The sequence below is a fragment of the Neofelis nebulosa genome, chromosome X (genome assembly GCF_028018385.1).
Source record: "Neofelis nebulosa isolate mNeoNeb1 chromosome X, mNeoNeb1.pri, whole genome shotgun sequence".
Lineage (NCBI taxonomy): Eukaryota > Metazoa > Chordata > Mammalia > Carnivora > Felidae > Neofelis > Neofelis nebulosa.
The window spans coordinates 106,688,400-106,711,101 of NC_080800.1; the positions used below are offsets into that span (position 1 = coordinate 106,688,400).

The window sequence follows — 22,702 nt, forward strand, 5'->3', positions numbered from 1 at the left end:
ATAGAGATTACTTAAAAATAAAATCTTTACAAATAAAGGCTTACCCTGTGAGCTAGTTTAAAGTCAAGTCTAAAATTCTTACTATTTGTCACTGTCAAGGTACCCAAAGGCCTTTCCCCTCTTAAGACCCAGGATCTATTCTCAGACCCAGATCAGTATCTTATGCTCTCACAAACACTGAGTTAATACTCATTGAACACTTATTTATGTGCTAGGCACTCCGCTAGGCCCTTCACATACATCACCTCACTGAATCTTTACAAAACTCTATGAAACAGGTAGTAGCACCCTAGTCCTGATTCTAAGATTCCATTGATTTTAAGATTCAGTATTAATTTAACAAATCCTATATGGATCACACACACTAACTAGAATATACATATCAAATACAGAAGTGTTAAAATGTTAGAATCAGGAAAAAAGCTAATATCCCCTTTTGCAGATGAGGAACTGAAGCCCAGAGGAGTTAAATAACCAGTCCAAGGTCACAAAGCTAGTAAGTGGTGACTGGGGTTCAAAACCAGATCACTGCATCCAGTGCCTATAGAAGCAGCATGATCTCTTTACTTCCTTTAGCAAAGATCATTTGCCACAGGTGAGTTGCTCCTCCTCTCAACAAATGCCACCTTCCATTCTATTTCATAGAGTTCTGTTTGCCCCTAGAGCCTGGCTGCAAGGGTGACACCAACTACCCAGTTTCTCTTCCTTGCAAAAGACCTCAAACAACCAGAACTAAAGATCATCCCATGAAATAAGTAAAGATAGTATCATCTGGTAGATAAAGGTGCAGGATTGTGAACTTCAAGATGAAAGACCTAATTAATACGTGTTTCAGTCTTTCCATCCAGCACCAAAACCACTGAAATATAGAGGAATCCTTGAAAGATATAAAGCAGGTGGAATAGTATTAAAGAGAAACTACAGCCCGCAATATAATCAGTAAAAATCTGTAGTGGTAGAAGACAGCAGTAAAAAGGATGTTTCATGCCTTCAGGTGGTAGAAATAGGAAGAGCTCAAGGATAACTATCAGATGATTAAGCAAAATCAAATAGGGTAATCGGTTCTGTCATCCCTCCCACTTCCTTCCTTCACAGGCCAGGTAATAGTAAAAATAGCAACAGTGTCTGCCTCCAGGTGGGAGCAGTAAGTATGGGACCTTAAATCAAAGAGACGGCAATGCTTTGAGTGTAAGATTTCAGACAAATTATAGGATACCCAGTCAAATTTGAATTGTAAATAAGCAAGAAAGATTTCAGCGCTATAACTGTGTCCCATATATTGCATGGGACATACTAATACTAAAAAATCATCCAGTATTTGTCTGAACATCAAATTTAACTGAAATTTAAATATAAATTTAAAACTTCTAACATTTAAGGTTTTAACATGCAATATGTGCAACATACTTACACAAAAAAAGTTCACTGCTTATCTGAAATTTAAATTTAACCAGGAATTCTTTTATTTACTAAATCTGGCAACCCTATTCAGGAGGCTAGCAACCCCTAGAAAACACCCACATCCAAAAGAATAGCCACCCATGTACTCTCACCAGCAATATGTCGTATGGTCCCTTAAAACAGTCACAACAACAGTAGCCACTTCCATCTAGTCCCTCAAGCAGACTGCACAGAGGCTAAAACATTTAAGGAAAACTCACACCATTGAATGAAACAACAAACTCAATAAATGAAAGAATTTAAGTTATAGGAAACAAAATTAAAGAGAAATCAGAATGAGACCTTCACATAAATTCAGTTTATTCCCTCAGAGGGACATGGAAGGATATCACATTCATAAAACAAGAATAAATGCTTTTGAATAAGAACTGAAGATTATTTTTTAAATAATCTAATTAGATATCTGAAAAATGAAAATAGAACTATTGAAATAAATAGCTCAATAGATAGACTAAATAGCAGATTACATGAAATAGCAGATTTACAGGAAAGGCAAATAAGTAAGCTGTAAGACTGAACTGAGATGTTACCCAAGAGAACCCAAAGAGTCAAGGTGATAGAAACTGTGAAAATACAAAGACTCAGAGGACAGATCGAGAAGTTTTAATACCAGTCTAAGAGGTGTTTCAAAAGAAGAGAACAGACAAAATAGGAGGCAATATTTGATAAATATTTGAAAAATAATTGCCAAAACTTTCCCATATTGAATTATAATGAGTCTTTGATTGAAAATGACCATCAAGGACCAAGCAGGATAAATTATACACATGCACACACCCTTAGACACATTATAGTGCAATTTCAGAAACCAAGCTTACAGTGCTAAATGCTACCAATGAACAGAAAGAAGAATCAGATTATCAGAAAAGAATGACAATCAATTTGAAATGAGACTTCCATCTGCAACACAGAATGTAAGAAAACAAGGAGCACTTCATATTGCTAATGGAACATCCTTCTAAACCTAGAATTTTATCAATCAAGAAGTAATAAAGTAGGGGTGGCTGGGTGGCTCAGTCAGTCAAGCGTCCAACTTCGGCTCACGTCATGATCTCACAGTTCGTGAATTCAAGCCCTGCATGGGGCTCTGTGCTGACAGCTCAGCCTGGAGCCTGCTTCAGAATCTGTGTCTCCCTCTCTTTGTCCCTCCCCCACTCATTCATTCATTCTCTCTCTCTCTCTCTCTCCCTCCCTCTGAAAAATAAATAAACATTAAAAAAAATTTTAAGTAAGGTAAAATAAAGACATTTTCAGCCCTGGAACGATTCAGAAATTTTACCAACCACAAACTCATACTGAAAGAAGTACTGGTGGATGAATTACACAAAGGAGAAAATTGAATCCAGTAGGAAGTAGTGAGACTTAAACCTAAAACTATCAATAAGAGAATAGGGGATAGAAAGCGGAGGGTAGGGGTGTCTGGGTGTCAGTTAAGTGTCTGACTCTTAATTTTAGCTCAGGTCATGATCTCATGGTTCATAAGATTGAGCCCTGCATCAGGCTCCATACTGACACATGGAGACTGCTTGGGATTCTCTCTTTCCTCCTCTCTCTGCTCCTCCCTGACTCATTCTCTCTCTCCCTCTCTCTCTCTCTCCTCTCTCTCTCTCAAAATAAATAAATAAACTTAAAAAAAAGAAAGTGGGGGGGGCACCTGGATGGCTCAGTCGGTTAAGCGTCTGACTTCCGCTCAGGTCATGATCTCCCAGTTTGTGGGTTCAAGCCCTGCATCGGGCTCTGTGCTGACAGCTCAGAGCCCAGAGCCTGCTTTGGATTCTGTGTCTCCCTCTCTCTCTGTCCCTCCCCCACTCTTACTTTATCTCACTCTGTTTCTCAAAAATAAGTAAATGTAAAAAAATTTTGAAAAAAAGAAAGCAGAGGGTAGTAAAGCTAAGGTTATTATCTTTTCAGGAAGATGAATTAGATACTTACTAATTCTAGTGTTAAAAATATATCTTTATGTGCATGTTAACAATTTAAGGGTGATTAATAAAACATAAAAATAAAATGTATAATTTACCCACATGGAAGAGGGGAGGGGAATAAAAAAGCTCCATCCATTCAACAAAAAGCAGAAGCAGGGCATGTGGCTGGCTTGGTCGGTGGAGCATGTGACTCTTGATCTTGGAGTTGTCAGGTCAAGCCCCATGTTGGGTGGAGACATTACTTAAAAGATCAAATCTTTTTTAAAAAGAAGAAGGAAAAAGTTAACAAGATGGCAGCATGATAGGTTTGTAACAGGAAATAGGAAAGGAATAACTATACCTATAGGTAATCACTGTAAATGTGAAAGAATTAAACTTATCTATTTAAAGACAGTAAAAATGATCCAACTAGATGTTATCAAAAGACACACTTAAAATGACTCTTGTAGATTGAAAATAAAGAACTAGGGAAAGATAATGCCAGACAAATGACAACAAAAATAAAACCAGTGTGGCAATATCAAGAGCAGATGAAATATAAATTCAAAGCAAAAATAATTCATAGATAAAGACAGAAACATCATTTTGATTTAAAAAACACTCCACAAAGAAAACAGTTATGAACTTTTCTACACCTATGTGCAGAGAATCAAAATACAGAAACATAAACTAATAAGTATACAATAACACACCATGCTTTATATAAACCACAATCATAATACAATAATTTAACACATTTCTCTAAGAAACTGAGAGATCAATTAGACAAAAATTAAGGATAAAGAAAATTTTAATAACACAATACATAGAACTTTGCACTAAACAGAGAATATACCTTCTTTTAAACATATACAATTATTTACCAAAAATGATAATTTGTTAGACCATAAGAAGATATCAAATTCCAAAAAACATAATATCTTGTAGGCTATATTCACTGTTCTCAATGCAATAAAATAGGAACCAACTACAAAAAAGAAAATGCTTTAAAATCTTTACACCTGGAAAAATGTAAATTTTTTTATGTTCATTAATTTTTGAGAGAGAGAGAAAGAGTACAAGTGGGGAAGGGGCAGAGAGAGAGACACCCACACAGAATCCCAAGCAGGCTCCAGGCTCTGAGCTGTCAGCACAGAGCCCGTCGCGGGGCTTGAACTCATAGACTGGGAGGTCATGACCTGAGCCAAAGTCAGACACTTAATCGACTGAGCCACCCAGGCACCCAAATACCTGGAAAAATTTAATGAACACAATTCTAAATAACTTTTAAACTAAACTATAAATAAAATTGGAATTATAAACTATTTAAAATAGAACTAATCTCAAAACCTTAGGAATGGGTACTCAACTTCATTAATCATTGTGGAAACAACAGCAATTTAATACCATTCACAATGAAATGGCTAAAATGAAAAAAGACAGAAAAATACCCAGTGTTAGTGAGGACACAGAGCAAATGAAAACCTCATAAACTATTTAGTGTAAATACTTAGGGACACTGGCATGAAACCACTTAAAACATATGTAACCTACAATCCAGCAATTCCACTCATATGTATATACCCAACAGAAATGCATGCATATGCTTACCTAAATATATGTAAAAGAAGGTTCAAAGAAGCATTATTTGTTATTGCTAAAAACAGGAAACAATCCAAATATCCATCAATAATTAAATGGATAAATAAATTGTTGAATATTTACACAATGAAATACTACACAGCAAGGATAATGAATCATTACCTACAACAATATGGATGAATCTTAAAAATACAATGTTAAGTGTAAATGTCCAGACTCAAAGAGTATATACTGTATTGTTACATTCACATAAAGTTCAAAAGCAGGCAACAGTAATCTATACAGCATTATAAATTAGGACAATGTTTACTCCTATAGGTGTGGGTTGGTGATGACTGAAATGCGCACAAGAGGGGGCTTTTGAGATACTGGTCATGTTCAGTTTCCTGACCAGGGTGTATTCAGTTTGTCAAAATTCATTGAGATAAACACTTCTGATTTGTACACTTTGTTATATATATGTTATGCTTCAATAAAAATTGTAAATAAATAACTTAGGGATGTGGCCAAATAGTACTCAAAAATAAATTTAGTCTTAAAATCACATATTAGAAATAAAGATTGAAAATAAATGAACTAAGCTGTCAACTCAAGACAGTAGAAAGAAAACGATAAAATAAGTCTAATGAAGTTAAAATGAAAAAATTATACAGATAAAAATATACACTGATAAATAGAAAATAAAACTCAAAAAACTAAATAAAATACCAAAAATGAGTACTCTCAAAATAATTAATATAAACAAATAAAAATAATATATTTAAAATATATTTATTAAAAATATTTATTTAAAAATATTATTATAGGGGCACCCGGGTGACTCAGTTGGTTAAGCATCTAACTCTTCATCTCAGAGTTGTGAGTTCAAACCCCACATTGGGCCCCACACTGGGCATGAAGCCTACTTAAAAAAATTTTTTTAATTTTTTAAAATACTATTAACAAATAATATAAACAAGAATTTAGCAAATATGATGATTTAAAAAAAGAGACAGCAAAATAAACTATATGAGGAACACAAAAGAAATAAACTGGAGACTTTAACAATTACAGGAGAATGCCATGTACAATTTAATAACAATCAATGTAAAACCTTAAAAAACAGGACAGATTCAAGGAATATACAAATTACCAAAATCAGCCCAAGAATAACAAAGAATGTTGAATAAACCAAAAACTACAGAAGAAATTTTATTAGTAGCCAAAATTTTCTAATCCCCCCCCAAAAAAGTTCCAGTGGTTTTACTGACATATTCTATCAAAGCTTCAAGAAAACTATATTGACATGTAAATGAACAGAAAAAGTTCTGGAAGTATACAACCAAACTGATAATAATGGTTGCTTCCATAAAAAAGAGGTGGAAAAAATGCATAACAAAGAGATGATAAATAATATTTTTATTGAACGTATTCATATATTACATGCATTATTTATAATTTCTTTCAAATTACTCAACAATTCAGGGGGTGCCTGGGTGGCTCAGTCAGTTAAGCATCTGATGTTGGCTCAGCCCATGATCCCCCGGTTTATGAGTTCAAGCCCCGTGTCAGGGTCTGTGTTGACAGCTCAGAGCCTGGAGCCTGCTTTGAATTCTGTGTCTCTGTCTCTTTCTGCCCCCCCCCCTCCTCATGCTCTCTCTCTCTCTCAAAAACAAAATAAACATTTAAAAAAATAAAAAGAAGCATGGACATGCTGACACCTTATTTTCAGATTTATGGCCTCCAGAACTGAGAACTGTCGTTCCAAGCCCCCCAGTTCATTGTACTCTGCTACAACAGCCCTAGGAAGTTAATACAGTCCCCTACTCAAGATAATAGGATAGGGAAGTTTTTAAGTGCAATGGAGGATTTGAGTGAATTAGCTCTCTAATGCTTTGGGTAACAAATTACTCAGAGTTAGGGCACTTCTGAGGAGAGTCAGCTTTAGGTAAAGTTAGGAGCTATGGACAACAGAAGTGATTATAAGGGTGCTGGTGTCCTAGAAGACTCAGAATGTCTATAAAAGCCAAAGTGCTTACGACCATTTCCTTAGTGTTTCCAAAAATACTTTCTCTGAACCTATCTGATGACTTTCTGGTGCCACAAAATGCATAATTTCTCCCTCTTTGGTATTATTTTTTATTTATCTAAATGGAAAATCTCTTGGGAACAGATAGCTTGAGGGGAACCATCAGAGACAGGCAGGCTCTCCCATTTCCAAGCTGTTCAGTCTGGCATCATGAAGCATCTAGTGCTCAACTCACGTGTTGTTTAATCAGAGTGGAGGCTGATTTTTGTCTTTTAAAGGGCAGCGGGCTACCCTGGGTATTAGGTAAGAGCTTTGAAGACAGAGCATCTGGAATGAGTTGGAGCATTCAATCTACCTTTCTATGAAAAGCTGGAGGTAGAGCTCACTTCTTTGTCAGCCATGGTATGATTTCTTCACTATAGACCACAGGCTCAGGAATCCAAGAAGATCTTTCAGCCAACAGCTGTTGTCTAAGATTTGGAACTGAGGCCACAGAGGCCTTTCTAGAAAGCTGCCCTGCAACCCTGCTGACCTGCCTGGCAATTGAAAAGGCAAGATTCTTTCCCCAGGGCTTGAAATTGGCTCCCCCTCTTCATTAAAAATGAAATTCACAGAATTTAGAAGTTCATGAGGTTGAAATGTTCACTTGCTGAATTGGCCTTTAATGGTCTCTCATTTCTCTTCTGTGTCTTCCTGTGTTCTAGCCTCCTGTCAGCATGCCCATAACATATAGAAAATAGCCCCTTGTCAGCAAAATACCTTGAGGTTCATAAATGACAAATAGCTGAAAAGGGAGAGAGCCCGTGCCTTAGTTGGCTATGTTAGTTTAATGTGCCATCTCCTATTTTTTAATTATCTTTTGTTTTTTTAATTTCCCCAGCGAATCTTTGCAAAAGTTAGGTAACCATAATTATAAGTCAAAAGGAAGGCCCTCCCCACAGGGTAACTGGAAAGATTTTCAGCCACAATCATCTTGACCAAATATCTAATCATCATACAAATCATGCCCTTGGCATTTGCAAAGATTTTCCAAGATCTAAAAGTGTATCCCTTTAAGAAGAAATCAAATAACAAATTAAAATGGGGAAATTATAGCCAAGCTTAGCATTGTCATTACATTTTGTTAAGCTTTTTGAAAGGTGGTAGAAGCTTTGATGAATGGTGTGATTCGTTCATTCATGTATTCATTCAGCAGATATTTCTAAAGAACCTACTACATTTTAGGCACCATGCTACACACTGAGGATACATTTGTAGTCAAGATGGACCTCGCCTTCACTGAGCTTATGGGATAATTAAGGAGATACACAATTAAAGCAGCAATTATAATAATGTGTGATACGTTCTGTGAAAGGTTATCCTCTCAAGTTACCATGAGACTACAATGAAGGGACATTTTTCCTGGACTTGGGAGTGGGAGTGGAGTTAGGAAGACTTTCCACTGGTGGTGAAATTTCACCTGAAACCAGAAGGATAAGTTGGTCTGGCAGGATGTGGGCAGATTATAGTTCTAGTCAGTAGAAACCCATAAAACAGTCCAAAACTGTGAGGCTATCATTGTAAAAGAGAAAGAAGTATGGCAAACAAAAATGAAATTGAGCAAGTGGACAGATGCCAGGTCATAAAGGGTTTTCTAAAATGTGTAATAAATTTATACATTTTCCTTAGGCACTGGGAAACCACTGAAGGCTTTTGAGCAGGGAAATGACATCATATTTATGCTTTAAAAGTACACTTCAGTTGTAATGTAGAGAAAGGATTGGCAGATAGGGAAAGAGTAGATGCAGGGAGACAATGGAGTTATTGTAGTAGGTCAACAGAGAAATACAGGTGGCCTGGAGGGGAGTGGTAGTCTGGTGCACTGAAGGAAATGAAGAAGAGTGGAGAGATTCACGAGATATTAAGGACATAAGATGAACAGGACTTGATGATTGAAAAGTAAGAGAGGAGAAAAAAAGTGTTAAGGATGAGTCTTTGGTTTAGGGGATAAGAAACTGGGTGGTTGGTGATGCCATTCACTGAGATAAAGAACACACAGGAGAAGATATGAACTTTAAGGACTGTAGAGAGGGACAGAGGAGTTTAGTTTCAGAAATTTTGAGTTTACAGCACATGTGGTATATCCCTATAGAGATACCTAATCAGTAATTGAGGAGAAGCAGGGGATGGAAGTATAACTTGAGTGTTGCCATCATTTAGATTAGACTTAAAGCCATCAAATAAGATTGCCTAGGCAGAGAATGTAGGACAATAAGTAGAAAGGGCTGATGTTCAAGTCCTAAGAAATCCAACATTTGAAGTCTAAATGTAGGAGAATAAGCACTCAAATGAGATGGAAAAGAAAAGGTCAGGAAGTAAGAGGAAAATCAGAAAAGCTGTATCATAGAAGAATAAGAAAGGAGTGTAGTATGTTGAGTAAAGGGGAGTGGTTAACAATGTAGTATGCTGCTAAGAAGCCAAGCAAGATGTGCACTGAGAAATGTCCACTGGATTTAATGACACGGAGGTCATTTTCTGTCCCTGTATCTCAGTTGTCTCACTCTTAAAATGTAGGAATTGGGTTCATCTTGATCTCACCCAAAAGCAACCAAAGTATTTTTGCTTTTGTATATTTATGTATTGGGATTCTTTATATAAGATTCCATTTGAAGAAAAGAAAACTCCATGGATTAAAAAAAATCTAATGAAAACTATAGGAACTACACACTGGACTAGGAATTCCAGCTCCAGCTTGAATATTAGCAATATTAGCTATTAGCAATATTAGATTTTCCAGCTCTGATATTCTGTAATTCTATCCACTCAAGATACACTCCAATCTACACTTATTTTACTGATATTATCTCCAAATGGTCCCTGATATGGATCTTCAAACCTCTTAGTCAGCCTCTTTATATCGTCAACCCTATGTTAGTTTCTTTGCATCCCTCTCACTCTTCTCTCCATCAAAATCTTTCCAAGTCAAACTTAAGGGTTCAACTTCTTTCAAAAGTCTTCACTGACTCCAAGTCACTCTGACAGTATGTTCCTCTCCCCTTGTTTTAGCAATTATCACACACTCTCTAACTTAATAGTTCTCTCTTTGAGGTATGTTAGTCTTATCACCCCATTGAGACTGTAAACTGCTGTAAAGCAGCATCAATGTATTTGCTTGCCTATCCCCCCACGCCTGACTCAGGCTATATGCTCAGCAAGTACCTAATAAAAACCATTTTTCTCCTAAAACTGGTATGCAGCCAGCCTCTTTAGCTGTTAAGACAGCAAGACCAAGCCCTACACTCTGATGTCTGTGGTATGCTTATTGCAAAAGATTTCCATTCTATGGCATTTTCCATAGTTAATGGGGTAGGGCAGGGAGATGTCAATATTTTAGTTGCAGTAAAGCACACACACACAAAAACAGGCAAATGCCACAACAAAGAAAACAACAGCAGGCAATGTGCTCAGGAATCTGGGAACTTTGTTACAAACCTTCAAACCCCAGCATGGGTCTAGCCTTAAGAATAAATATTTCATGCTAAGAGGCACTCATTTCTAAAGAAGGTCATGTTTGAGGTCATAGCTAGTAGACTATATTGCTTTAATGGAGACAATATGAAAATCACACATTTTCTAAACAAGGGCTATGGGGATGACTTTGCTTTGGCTTGTGATGCATTTACCCTGGAAGGAAAGCAGGTAAACATGGCTGAGACTTTCATTAAGCTATAAAAATTGATGGAGCCAATTATCTCCCTCTGAAAATCAGCCAATATAAGGAGAAGAGAAATGGATTGGAAATAGAAATGAGGCACTGACAGAGGTATGAGTGGCATCTAGGCAGTCTCTGATTTTCATAGTGTCCTACAAGGAACTAGAGGTCCTTCTGAGAGCAAAATTGACTGGTCAGTCAGCTTTTATGGAGCACTTCTTGTTCCTATGAGCCTTTGTGTTACACTGTGTCATGGATAATATTAAAATACAGGGTTCCAGCTCCTTATTCTGGATAGATATCTACAGTGCAGTTGGTGGAGCCAAGACAAAGATATCTGAAATAACAAAAGAACATTCACAAAGTGGTATGAGCTGAAACAAAATGTAAATTAGCTTCAAGTACCCAGGGAAGTGAGGAGTCAGGGAATCACATGATGTGTGTATGTGTGTCTCCATGTGTATGTGTGTCTACTTGTATCTGTTGAAGAGGTGGTGGTGCAATGATCTGGGAAATTGAGCTTTATCCCAAGGAAGTATATGAGCTAGATTGTTGGAGGAAATAGGGAATTCTTTGTAACTATATGAGCAATGGGTACAGAGGCAAAAATAAATAGTGCATGTAAATAAAAGGATAAAAAATATCCAGATTATTTAGACAACCAGGTCTTTGTGAATAAGGTTAGGATTGTAGAGTTGGGCAACCAGGCATGCCAAGATTTGTAGTGGGGGAAAAGTTATAAAGATAAATTAAGACAAGTTAAAGAAGAGCTTCAAAACCCATGGTGAACATAATACTCAATGGTAAAAGACTGAAGGCTTTCCCTCTCAGGTCAGGAACAAGATAAGTATGCTCACTTTCACCAATTCTATTCAACATTGTACTGATGGTTCTAGCCTAGGCAATCAAGCAAGAAAAAGAGAAATAAATCTCATCCGTATTGGAAAGGAAGAAGTACAACTACCTCTATTTGCATAAAATGTGATCTTATATTTAGAAAACACTAAGGAATCCACTAAAAATCTATTATACCTAATAAACATGTTCAGCAAGATTACAGAATACAAGATCAATATACAAAAATCTATTGTATTTCTATACACTTGCAATGAACAATAAAAAATGAAATTAAGAAAACAAGGATATTTACAATTGCATCAAAAAGAATAACATACTTAGGAACAAATTTTAAAAGTGAAAAACTCATATGATGAAAACTACAAAGCATTGTTGAAGGATATTAAAGTTCTAAATAAATTGGAAAACTTCCCATATTCACGGATTGGAAGATTTCATATCATTAAGATGGCAATATTCCCCAAATTAATCTGCAGATTCAACATAATTCCTATCAGAATTCCAGCTGACTTTTGTAGAAATTTACAAGCTGATTATAACTTTAATATGGAATTGCAAAGAACAAAGTAGGAAGACTCACACTTCCTGATTTCAAAACTTTACTAAAAACAACAGTAATTAGAATAGTATGGTAGTGGCACAGGATTGGCATAGATCAGAAGAATAGAATCATGAGTCCAAAATTAAAACCATGTGTCTAGGATCAACTGATTTTTGATAAGGGTGCTAAGACCATTCAGTTGGGAAAAAATTCTTTTCAATAAATGATGCTGGGACAGCAGGATAGTCACATGCAAAAGAATGAAGTTGAACCCACACCTCACGTCTTACACGTCACATCTTACACAAAATTAACTCAAAATGGATCAGACCTAATGTAAGAGCTAAAACTATAAAACTCTTAGGAAACACAGAAGTAAATCTTCATTACCTCAGATTTTACAAAGGATTCTTAGATACGACACTAAAAACATGACCAAAAACAAAAACAGATAATCTGGACTTCAACAAAATTTAAAACATTTGTGCTTCAAAGGGCACCATGAAAGAAAAGTGGAAAAGAGAACAGAATGAGTGCAAATATCTACAAATCATATATTGAATAAAGATATGTATCCAGATTATAAAAAGAACTCTTATGGGGAGGAGACAAATGGTGGAACAGCATGGAAGATTTTTTTGTGTCTCAAATCTATGAAATACAGCCAGATCAACACTAAACCATCCTGCACACCTAGATAACTGATTTGAGGATTAACACAACAATCTGTACAACCTGAACCACAGAACTCAGCAGGTACATGGCGCAGAGAGATAAACTGGGGGAAAAAGAAGCCAAGTAAGGCAGGGAGCTGTTTTAGCATGCGGAGAGAGGATGGAAACGAGGTGGGGGGGGGGGAGGGAGGAGAATACGGGAAAAGCACCCGCCCAAAGCAGCTGGAGAGAAAGTGGAAAAGTGGAAACAGCCACAAGGACTGAAAAGGGAGAAAGGAGAGGGTTTAAATTCCATTAAGACTCTATAAGGGGGAGCACAGAGTCTGAAACTCCACAGCTCGATACCTGGCAGTGCTCTGGTGGGAAGGGCGAATCCCCAGGAGCAGAGTGAAGTCTGGAGGTCTTCAGGCCACATGGGAAGAGGCGGTTCCCCTACTGGGAGGACATCTGGTAGAGGCTGTGTGGCCCCCCCACAGGCAAAGGCCTCAGTGGACCCGGGAGAACAACCACATTCGCTGGTGCTGGAACAAGGTTGTTGGGAGTGAAACCTGGTGCCAGATGCCATGTTGTGATTTGCCATAATCCCTGAAATGCTGCTGCTGCACAATCACGTGAACTTTTTCTGGGGCAGGCTGGCACCCAGCCACAGTCTCTGGGTGTCAGCAGCAGCCCGGTCCTGCGAACGTTCCTGGATGCAGCCGGCACCTGGCCATTGCTTGGTGAGACTCTCCTGCAGAGGGGCAGACTGGGTCAGAGCCACAGTCCCTCAGAAGTAAGGGGTCTGGAAACACAGCCGCATCTGAGATAAAACTCAGGAGGGAGGTACCGCCTGGGGCTTGGCCACGGACAGTGTAAAAGAAGGGAGTGGATGGAAGCCGGAGACAAAGGATAGGTGTGCAATTGCTGGCCAGGGAGAGCACAGAGTTCCAATACTGGAGAATGGATAGCAGGGTGACACCATTTTTGCCCCGCCCATGCATGCGCATACACACCTACAAGTGCCGCAACAATCCCCGCCAGTAAGCTAAGCAGCGCCATCTAGTGGAGAATGAAACAGTTACACTAAGCCCTGCCCAACTGGGTCAAACTGGCTCTTCAGGAACACAGGTCTTTCCACCTGCTTAGTTTATGGACTATAAAGCGCTCCATAGTTTGACTTCTAGGGGAAAACGAAGTAATTTCAGTCGTATTTCAGTCTGTTCGATGGTCCATCTGTTCAATTTTCTTTTTTTCTTTTTTTTTTCTCTTTTTCGTTTCTTTTCTTTTTCTTAAATACAGAAAGAGAAAAAATTTATTTTTATTTTCAATTTTTGTTAAAAATATTTTTCTTTATTTTTTCTACTATATTTTTTACTTTTGTGTAAATTTTTTCAAATTCTATTTTACTTCCATTATTTCATTTTATTCTATTTCAGTGTATTCATTTTTTCAAATTTTCAAACGATTTCCTTTTTTTTTCTTTCCCCTTTTTTCTCTAATGTATCAAGCCCCTTTCAACACCCAGACCAAAACACACCTAGGATCTAGCATCATTTATTTGATTTTGTGTGTGTCTGGGTGTGTTGTTTTTAATTTTTTTTTATTTTAATTTTCTTTAAATTTCTTTACCTCATTAATTCCTTTTCTCCCTTCAAAATGACAAAACGAAGGAATTCACCCCAAAAGAAAGAGCACAAAGAAACAATAGCCAGGGACTTAGTCAACACAGATACAAGCAAGATGTTTGAACCAGAATTTAGAATCATGATAATAAGGATATTAGCTGGAGTCAAAAATAGATTAGAATCCCTTTCTATGGAGATAAAAGAAATAAGAGCTAGTCAGCATGAAATAAAAAATGCTATAACTGAGCTACAATCTTGAATGGCTATCACAGAGGCAAGGATTGATGAGGCAGAGCAGAGAATGAATCAGTGATATAGAGGACAAACTTATGGAGAATAATGAAGCAGAAAAAAAGAGGAAGACTAAAAAGAGCACGATTTGAGAATTAGAGAAATCAGTGACTCATTAAAAAGGAACAACATCAGAATCATAGGGGTCCCAGAAGAGGAAGAGAGAGAAACAGGGGTAGAAGGGTTATGTGAGCAAATCATAGCAGAAAGCTTTCCTAACCTGGGGAAAGACACAGACATCAAAATCCATGAAGCACAGAGGACTCTCATGAGACTCAACAAAAACCAACCATCAACAAGGCATATCATAGTCAAATTCACAAAATACTCAGGCAAGGAGAGAAACATGAAAGCAGAAAGGGAAAAAAAGTCCTTAACCTACAAGGGAAGACATATCAGGTTTGCAGCAGACCTATCCACAGAAACTTGTCAGGCCAGAAAGGAGTGGCATGATATATTCAATGTGCTGAATCAGAAAAATATGCAGCCAAGAATTCTTTATCCAGCAAGGCTGCATTCAAAATAGAAGGAGAGATTAAAAGTTTCCCAGAGAAACAAAAATTAAAGGAGTTCATGACCACTAAAGCAACCATGCAAGAAATTTTAAGGGAAACTCTTTGAGGGGAGAAAAGATGAATGAATGAATGAATGAATAAATAAATAAATAAATAAATAAATAAATAAACAAATAAATGCCAAAAGCAAAAAGACTAGAAAGGACCAGAGAACACCACCGGAAATTCCATCTACAAGCAACATAATGGCAATAAATTCATATCTTTCAGTACTCACTATAAACATCAATGGGCTCAATGATCCAATCAAAAGACATAGGGTAACAGATTGGATAAGAAAACAAGATCCATCTATATGCTGTTTACAAGAGACCCACTTTAGACCTAAAGACACCTTCAGATTGAAAGTAGGGGGATGGAGAACCATCTATCTTCCTAATGGTCAACAAAAGAAAGCCAGAGTAGCCATACTTATATCAGACAATCCAGACTTTAAAATAAAGACTGTAACAAGAGATGAAGAAGACCCCTCATAATTAAGGGGTCTATCCACCAAGAAGACCTAACAGTTATAAACACTTATCCTCCAAATGTAATAGCACCCAAATATATAAATCAATTAATCACAAACATAAAGAAACTCATTGATAACAATACCATAATAGTATGGGACTTCAACACCCCACTTACAACAATGGACAGATCATCTAAACAGAAAATCAACAAGGAAACAATGGCTTTGAATGACACACTGGACCAGATTGACTTAACAGATATATTCACAACACTTCATCCTAAAGCAGCAGAATATACATTCTTCTCCAGTGCACATGGAATGTTCTCCAGAATAGACCACATACTGGGACACAAATCAGCCCTCAACAAGTACAAAAAGATCAAGATCATACCACGCATATTTTCACCACAATGCTATGAAACTCGAAATCAACCACAAGAAAAAAATTGGAAAGGTAACAAATACTTGGAGACTAAAGAACATCCTACTAAAGAATGAATGGGCTAACCAAGAAGTTAAAGAGGAAATTTAAAAGTATATGGAAATCAATGAAAATGATAACAAAACAACCCAAAACCTCTGGGACACAGCAAAGGCAGTCATAAGAGGAACGTATATAGCAGTCCAGGCCTTCCTAAAGAAGGAAAAGAGGTCTCAGATACACAACCTAAACTTACACCTCAAAGAGCTGGAAAAAGAACAGCAAATAAAACCCAAAACCAGCAAAAGACAGGAAATAATAATGATTAGAGCAGAAATTAATGCGAACAAAACAAAAACAAAAACAAAAACAGTAAAACACATCAATGAAACCAGAAACCGGTTCTTTGAAAGAATTAACAAAATTGATAAACCACTAGGTTTGGATCAAAAAGAAAAAGGAATGGACCCAAATAAATAAAATCAAGAATGAAAGAGGAGAGATCACAACCAACACTGCAGAAATAAAAACAATAATAAGAGAATATTATGAGCAATTATACGCCAATAAAGTGGGCAATCTGGAAGAAATGGACAAATTCTTAGAAACATATACACTATCAAAACTGAAACAGGAAGAAATAGAAAATTTGAACAGAGCCATAACCAGTAAAGAAATCAAATTAATAATCAAAAATCTCCCAAAAAACAAGAGTCCAGGGACCGATGGCTTTTCAGGGGAATTCTACCAAACATTTAAGACAGAGTTAACACCTATTCCCTTGAAGCTGTTGCAAAAAATAGAAATGGAGGAAAAACTTCCAAACTCTTTCCATGAAGCCAGCATTACCTTGATTCCAAAAGCAGACAAAGACCCCACTAAAAAGGAGAACTATAGACCAATTTCCCTGATGAACATGGATGCAAAAATCTTCAACAAGATACTAGCCAACTGGATCCAACAATACATTAAGAAAATTATTTACCACGACCAAGTGGGATTTATACCTGGAATGCAGAGTTGGTTCAATATACACAAAACAATCAATGTGATGCATAACTTCAATAAAAGAAAGGACAAGAACCATATGATCCTCTCAATAGGTGCAGAGAAAGCATTTGACAAAATACAGCATCCCTTCTTCATAAATAAACCCAAGAAGGTAGGGATAGAAGGATCATACCTCAAGATCATAAAAGCTATATATGAAAGACCCAACACTAATACCATCATCAGTGGAAAAAAATCTGAGATCTTTCTCCCTAAGGTCAGGAATAAGACAGGGATATCCACTCTCACCACTGTTATTCAACATAGTATTGGAAGTCTTAGCCTCAGAAATCAGAGAACACAGAAATAAAATGCATCCAAATCAGCCAGGAGGAGGCCAAACTTTCAGTCTTCACAGATGACATGATATTCTATATGGAAAACCCAAAAGATTCCACCAAAAAAACTGCTAGAACTGATTAATGAATTCAGCAAAGTTGCAGGATAGAAAATCAAGGCAGAGAAATCGGTTGCATTCCTATACACCAACAATGAAGTAACAGAAAGAGAAATCAAGGAATCGATCCCATTTACAATTGCACAAAAAAACATAAAATACCTAGGAATAAACATAACCAAAGAGGTGAAAAATCTATACACCGAAAACTATAGAAAGCTTATGAAAAATTGAAAAAGATACCAAAAAATGGAAAAAGATTCCATGCTCCTGGGTAGGAAGAACAAATATTGTTAAAATGTCAATACTACCCAAAGCAATCTACATATTCAATTCAATACCTATCAAAATAATACCAGTATTCTTCACAGAGCTAGAACAAACAATCCTAAAATTTGTATGGAATCAGAAAAGACCCCAAATAGCAAAAGCAATCTTGAAAAAGAAAAACAAAGCAGGAGGCGTCACAATCCCAGACTTCAATACATATTACAAAGCTTTAATCATCAAGACAGTATGGTACTGGCACAAGAACAGACACTCAGATCAATGGAACAGAATAGAGAACCCAGAAATGGACCCACAAACATATGGCCAACTAATCTTTGACAAAGCAGGAAAGAACATCCAATGGAATAAAGACAGTCTCTCTAGCAAGTGGTGCTGGGAAAACTGGACAGCAACATGCAAAAAATTGAACCCGGACCACTTTCTTACACCATACACAAAAATAAACTCAAAATGGATGAAAGACCTAAATGTAAGACAGGAAGTCATCAAAATCTTTGAGGAGAAAGTAGGCAAAAACCTCTTTGATCTTGGCCACAGCAACTTCTTACTCAACACGTCTCCAGAGGCAAGGGAAACAAAAGCAAAAATGAACTATTGGGACCTCATCAAAACAAAAAGCTTCTGCACAGCAAAGGAAACAATCAGCAAAACTAAAAGGCAACCGACAGAATGGGAGAAGATATTTGCAAATGACATATCAGAAAAAGGGTTAGTCTCCAAAATCTATAAAGAACTTATCAAACTCAACTTATCAAACCCAAAAAACAAATAATCCAGTGAAGAAATGGGCAAAAGACATGAATAGACACTTCTCCAAAGAAGACATCCAGGTGGCAAATAGAAACATGAAAAACTGTTCAACATCACTCATCATCAGGGAAATACAAATCAAAACCACAATGAGATAACACCTCACACCTGTCAGAATGGTAACATTAACAACTCAGGCAACAACAGATGTTTGCAAGGATGTGGAGAAACAGGATCTCTTTTGCATGGCTAGGGGGAATGCAAACTGGTGCAGCCACTCTAGTAAACAGTATGGAGGTTTCTCAAAACATTAAAAATAGAACTACCCTATGACTCATCATTCCAATACTAGGTATTTATTCAAGGAATATAAGTGTGCTATTTCAAAGGTGCAGACGCACCCCAATGTATATAGCAGCACTATCGATAATAGCCAAAGTATGGAAACAGCCCAAATGTCCATCAATGGATGAATGGATAAAGAAGACGTGGTATATATATATAAATGGAGTATTATTCAGCAATCAAAAAGAATGAAATCTTGCCATTTGCAACTAAGTGGATGGAACTGGAGGGTATTATGCTAAGTGAAATTAGAGAAAGACAAAAATCATATGACTTCACTCATATGAGGACTTTAAGAGACAAAACAGATGAACATAAGGGAAGGGAGGCAAAAATAATATAAAAACAGGGAGGGGGGACAAAACATAAGAGACTCTTAAATATGGAGAACAAACAGACGGTTACTAGAGGGGTTGTGGGAGGGGGAATGGGCTAAATGGGTAAGGAGCATTAAGGAATCTACTCTTGAAATCATTGTTGCACTGTATGCTAACTTGGATATAAATTTTTAAAAAATGAAAGAAAAAAAAGATTTTTAAAAAAGAGCTCTTATAACTCACTAATAAAAAGACATATGTCGGGGCGCCTGGGTGGCTCAGTCAGTTAAGCACCCAACTTCGGCTCCAGTGTTTATCTCATGGTTCATGGGTTCAGGCCCGCGATCGGGCTCTGCTGTCAGCACAGAGCCCACTTCAGATCCTCTGTCCCCCTATCTCTCTGCCCCTCTCCCACTCACACTCTCTCTCTCCCTCCCTCAAAAATAAACATTTAAATAAATGAATAAATAAATAAATAGACGGACAACTCAATTTAAATGGTCCAAAAGACATTTTTCCAAAGAAGATATTAAAAATGGTCAATAAGCACATGAAAAGATATTCAACATCATTAGTCATTAGGAAAACGCAAATTAAAACCACAATGAAATATCATTTCATACCCACTAGTATCATTGGCTCAGTCAAGACAGCATGTGATGCTTTGATCTTGGGGTTATAAATTTGAGCCCCATTTTGGATGTGGAGATTACTTAACAAAAAAACCTTTTTTAAGAAAGATGAATAGTAACAAGGGTTGAGGAGGATGTGGATTAATTGGAACCCTCATACCTTTCTGGTGGAATTGAAAAATTGTACAGCCACTATGGAACACCATCTGGCAATTCCTCATGGTTATAGTAACCATATGAACCAGAAATTCATAATTATATACACAAAAGAAACCAAAACATATGTCCACACAAAAGTTTGCAAATAAATGTTCATAGTAGCATTATCCATGTAGCCCAAAACTGGAAACTCAAATGTCCATCAACTGATAAATGGATAGACAGAATTAGTATATCCATCCAAGAAAATATAAAGCCATAAAAAAGAATGAAGTATTGATATATGTTATAACATGAATAAACCTTGAAAACATTTTTCTAAATGAAAGAACAGTTACATTGGACATACTGTATGATTCTATTTATATAAAATGTCTGAAGAAAGCATTTTATAGATTAGTGATTGCTTAGGGCTGGGGCAGGGAGAGGAGGGAAATAGAGACTGACTACTAATGGATATGGAGCTTCTTTTAGGGGGAATAGAAATTATATTGTGGTGGTGGTTGCACAACCCTGTGAAAAAAGTAACAACCAATGATTGTACGCTTTAAATTTTTTTAATGTTTATTTATTTTTGAGAGAGGGAGAGAGAGAGAGAGCACGTGAGCAGGGGAAGGGCAGAGAGAGGGAGCAGAATCCTAAGCAGGCTTCAGGCTCTGAGCTGTCAGCACAGAGCCTGATGCGGGGCTCAAACCCACGAACTGTGAGATCATACCGAGCCAAAATCAGATGCTTATGCCAACGCTTAATCCAGGTACCCCGAATTGTTCACTTTAAATGGGTGAATCATATGGGATGTGAATTATATATGAATAAAGCTGATATTATGAGTTGAATTGTATCTCCCAAAAAGATATGTTAAAATCCTAACCCTTCATACCCATGAATATGACCTTATTTATAAACTTAATCAAGATTTAATCAAGTTAAGATGAAGCCATTTACATTGCTGTGTAATTCAACCTGACTGGCATCCTTATAAAAAGAAGAAAATTTGAACAAAAATACTCAGGTAGAAGGCCATGTGCAACAGAAGCAGAGATTGGAGTGATGCAGCTGCCAGCCAAGGAACACCAAGGATTGATATCCAGCACCAGAAGCTAAAAAGAAGCAAGGGATGATTCCAGCCAGAATCTTAAAGGGGTCATGGCCCACTGACACCTTGATTTCAGGCTTCTAGCCTCCAGACATGTGAGACAATAAATTTCTGTTGTTTTAAGTCATCCAGTTTGTGGAATTTTGTTATGAAAGCCATAGCAAAATAATACAGCTGTTAAAAACGAATAGAGGCACCTGGGTGGCTCAATCGGTTAAATGCTCAACTCTTGATTTCCACTCAGGTCGTGATCTCATGGGTTCAAGAGATCAAGCCCATGTTGGGCTCTGTGCTGACAGCATGGAGCCTGCTTGGGATTTTCTCTCCCTCTTTCTCTGCCCCTCCCCTGCTCATGCTCTCTATCTCAAAATTAATAAATAAGCATTTATAAATAAATAAATAAATAAATAAATAAATAAATAAATAAAACAACCCGAAGTGTTTCAACTTGTATGAGACATCAAAAATAACTAGGAGTTAAGAGACCTAAATTTTTTTGTCCCAATTCTCTCCTGACTTACTGTATTATATAAGGTAAGTCACTAGCTCTCTCTGAGCCTAAACTTTCCTATTTATAAAATAATGCAGGAATTGGGTTACATAATTATTAAGGCTCCTTCAAAGATGACATTCCCACCATTAATAGAACTAATTTATTTTACAGTTCAGAAAACATTAGCATGGGGCTCAAAATTCAAATAACACCATAAAAAGTAGGAAGATATTTTATAATCAAATGAACTTTTTCCATCTTGAAGCTCTTTTGCTCATCTTGACATCGCACTGGAACTAAAATCACCCCCATTTCTTCTTGGCTCCTATAGGAACATGAAATCATTCCCCAAGCCTTGTAAGGACTATGAGCTAAGACATAACAGTTTCTAAGATATGATACAGTTATGAATTAAACTCCATTTGTTCTTTCTCTTAGACTATAAATGTAGAACATCCTTTCCAGCATTGTATTAATAGAAAACCTATGTGATACCAACAACTAAGCCTCATTTAACCACAGAATGAAAGGTAGCATTGTCCTAGTTCTTGTTCTGCCTTGTATTCAAAAATGTTTTATGTAGTTTGTAAACCACTGGTTTTGATGCACATTAAAGAAATCTCATGCTGACCTCTTCATTATTACAAATGTACAGCATACTTGCACAACACAGGAAGTGTTCAAGATGGCTTCCCCCTCCCTTTTCTATGTTTTAAAGATTTGGAACATAAAAGGTTTTCCTTTATGTTTCATTTCTGTTTTTAACTCTTGTTTTAATCTCTCCTGTGGTCCTTTCTCTTTGCAAGAAAAGTCACTTGACCCTCTTGAACCTGGTAAACTCTCTTGTAGCTCAAGAAATGGAGTATGTCTCAGTTGCTGAATTGTGCTCCTACCATAAAGATGTCTTTTCTTTAACACATAGCCTCACGTGAAGTTTAAATTAACTTCCCAGATCATCACAAACCAGCAGAATTTCTTTTCACAGGCTGAATATTCAGGAAGCAGTTTTTTATTTAGCTTCAAAATAATGAACTCTTCTAAGTGCCAATCATTGGCTTTTTGGCAACACATTATGGTTTCTACTT

At 36.9% G+C, this 22,702-nt stretch overlaps 1 protein-coding gene across 4 annotated transcripts in view; it reads right to left on the reverse strand.

Annotated features, from left to right (window-relative positions):
• The window catches only part of SMARCA1 (SWI/SNF related, matrix associated, actin dependent regulator of chromatin, subfamily a, member 1), a 279,079-nt gene that overhangs the window by 147,328 nt on the left and 109,049 nt on the right, over positions 1-22,702 (reverse strand). For 2 of the 4 annotated variants that reach the window (XM_058714167.1, XM_058714171.1), the window contains exon 25: positions 6,129-14,006. The exons of the other annotated variants lie outside the window; for them this stretch is intronic. In XM_058714167.1, coding sequence (XP_058570150.1) covers positions 13,956-14,006 — 51 coding nt within the window. In that variant the 3' untranslated portion in view covers positions 6,129-13,955. Of the gene's footprint in view, positions 1-6,128; positions 14,007-22,702 lie in introns of those variants that run through there. 4 annotated transcript variants of the gene reach the window in all.